Source organism: Chiloscyllium plagiosum, chromosome 10 (genome assembly GCF_004010195.1).
Source record: "Chiloscyllium plagiosum isolate BGI_BamShark_2017 chromosome 10, ASM401019v2, whole genome shotgun sequence".
Taxonomy (NCBI): domain Eukaryota; kingdom Metazoa; phylum Chordata; class Chondrichthyes; order Orectolobiformes; family Hemiscylliidae; genus Chiloscyllium; species Chiloscyllium plagiosum.
In genome coordinates, this window is record NC_057719.1 from 86,139,909 (window position 1) to 86,142,529 (window position 2,621).

Sequence of the window (2,621 nt, forward strand, 5' to 3'; positions counted from 1 at the left end):
ACCTGCTGTGCTTTTCCAGCAACACATTTTCAGCTCTGATCTCCAGCATCTGCAGTCCTCACTTTCTCCCAGGACATTGGTTAGGCCACTGTTGGAATATTGCGTGAATTCTGGTCTCCTTCCTATCAGAAAGATGTTGTGAAACTTGAAAGGGTTCAGAAAAGATTTACAAGGATGTTGCCAGGGTTGGAGGGTCTGAGCTACACGGAGAGGCTGGACAGTCTGGGGCTGTTTTCCCTGGAGCATCGGAGGCTGAGGGGTGACCTTATAGAGGTTTACAAAATTATGAGGGACATGGATAGGATAAATAGACAAAGTCTTTTCCCTGAGGTCGGGGAATCCAGAACTAGATAGCATAGGTTTAGGGTGAGAGGGGAAAGATATAAAAGAGACCTAAGGGGCAACTTTTTCACACAGAAGGTAGTACGTGCATGGAATGAGCTGCCAGAGGAAGTGGTGGAGGTTGGTACAATTGCAACATTTAAGAGGCATTTGGATGTGTATATGAATAGGAAGGGTTTGGAGGGATATGGGCCAGGTGCTGGCAGGTGGGACTAGATTGGGTTGGGACATCTGGTCGGCATGGATAGGTTGGACCGAAGGGTCTGTTTCCATGCTGTACATCTCTATGCCTCTATGAAAATTTAGTGAAAATTTAGCTTCCATCACCACGACATGAGGCAGACCTCAGTTAATTGGGCCATAGCCATGCACTCTTATGCGTAAGAACAAAAAGACCTGAAGGGACCCGAGTGGAAACAGCAGCCAAAATGATCACGTCAGCTCGCAAATTGATAAATGTCTTCCTTTTCAAATGAATCTTGTAACAAAATTTAATAATCTATAACCACCAGCATCATTTAATTACCTACCTTTCAGTAGCAACATATGAATAATGTGCACCTTTATCATACATCTTATCTTTGTGATGTACAACTAACATTGGTATCTTTGTTGTCTCTACAGAGATTCCTGGTAACATGGTGATGCTGGAGAGAGGACTTTCCATTCTGGCCATTTTGATTGTACCTGATTTTCCCACACTGGCAGAAGAGATTTTTCCATCTACTGAGTATCTTTATTTTTTTAGCCATTACTATTCTCTTTGGTCTGCGTACTTGGCTCCCCACATATGAAAGTCGTTCCTTTGCACAGTTTGACACGTTGGATCCCTGAATAGAATGCACTGCTGTTTTGGTTTTAACCCCTTACCCGGCAAAGACGAGTTAACTCGTCTTCACCCAATTTGTCTTTTTCAGAGTGCGACAAGTAAGCTCGTCCAAAACATATAATTTCAAAAACAGCCACAGACGAGTTTATACGTCAATTCTCGGCATTTCTGGGCCCTTCTCAGCTAGAAACGAGTATACTCGGTGACTCATACGTCTGGGTAGCTGTGAATCTTCTGCCTCAGGCATTGCAAGAAGCGTCGACGCACCGCTTTTGGGCACACATTGTCATTCGGTTTTTTTCTGTTTTTTTTTTACAAATTATGCCCAGATGTCGAGATCAGAAGATGACAATGAGTATGTACCTTCTATTAGAATATGTACCTTGGATACATCAGATGAGAGTGCAAGCTCGTCTGATAAGTTATTTCCATAATCAGCATTAAAAATACTATAAAAAAAGCAATTAAAAAACTCGTCTGAAAATGAAATGTTTTCTCCAAAAAAAGTCACCGGGGAAGGGGTTAAAGTATTCATGCAATATTCCTACATTCACTTTTCTAACCAGCTTTTAATCTGTTTAACTTGAAACAGCAGATGAGTGATGCTGTAAAAGATATTGTGTGTTGGTTTCATACTATCCACTAAGTAATTTCAGGTCTTCGAAATCTTGAAGCAAGAGCTTACCCAAATCTCCTTGACAGATATCAGTTCTTGAGGCTCCGCCAATGATGAACTTTGGATTCTCACAGATTTCCTGACAAGACAAGACACGACACAATTAGCTGAGCTGGTCAACAATTGAAAATGGTTTCTTAGTTCAAATACTTCACTCTCCACTTTGGTAAAATTTCATGCTTATTAATTACATGGCCACCAAATATATTTATTTCCTGTCATATGTTCTTTGTTTCTCACTGAGACACAAATTTAAGCATTATTAGCACTGAGATTGTTACTAAAAAATATGAGTTGTGTCTAAAGGCATTGTTTAAATGCCCTAAAATCACTAGGTATATCAACATGATTGGTATTCTTGATGAATGCAACTAACATTTGTAGAATAAACTCAGTCTGTCGGTAAGAGGACCAATATCATCAATGTCAATGATCAGTCCAATGATGTTATGACCCCTTGTAAATAAAGGTCATTGAAATGACCAAAAGGACCAGCTTTTTTGGACTCAACAGTTTTCAAAGTTCACATCAAAAAATTCATCATGTCAAAAAATACATATGTGTCCATTAAGGCCAATGCTATAATCAGCTAATAGTCAATAATTTAGCAATAAGTTTAATGGACATAAATTTAAGCTAGACCCAAAAAATGTTAGAGGAGAAAGTGAGGTCTGCAGATGCTGGAGATCAGAGCTGGAAATGTGTTGCTGGAAAAGCGCAGCAGGTCAGGCAGCATCCAGGGAACAGGAGAATCGACGTTTCGGGCATAAGCCC

At 40.3% G+C, this 2,621-nt stretch overlaps 1 protein-coding gene across 16 annotated transcripts in view; it reads right to left on the minus strand.

The window, feature by feature from the left end:
• capn3a (calpain 3a, (p94)) overlaps positions 1-2,621 on the minus strand; it is a 148,203-nt gene that overhangs the window by 83,663 nt on the left and 61,919 nt on the right. For all 16 annotated transcript variants that reach the window (XM_043698282.1, XM_043698281.1, XM_043698276.1 and 13 more), the window contains one exon: positions 1,857-1,926. In XM_043698282.1, coding sequence (XP_043554217.1) covers positions 1,857-1,926 — 70 coding nt within the window. The remainder of the gene's footprint in view (positions 1-1,856; positions 1,927-2,621) is intronic.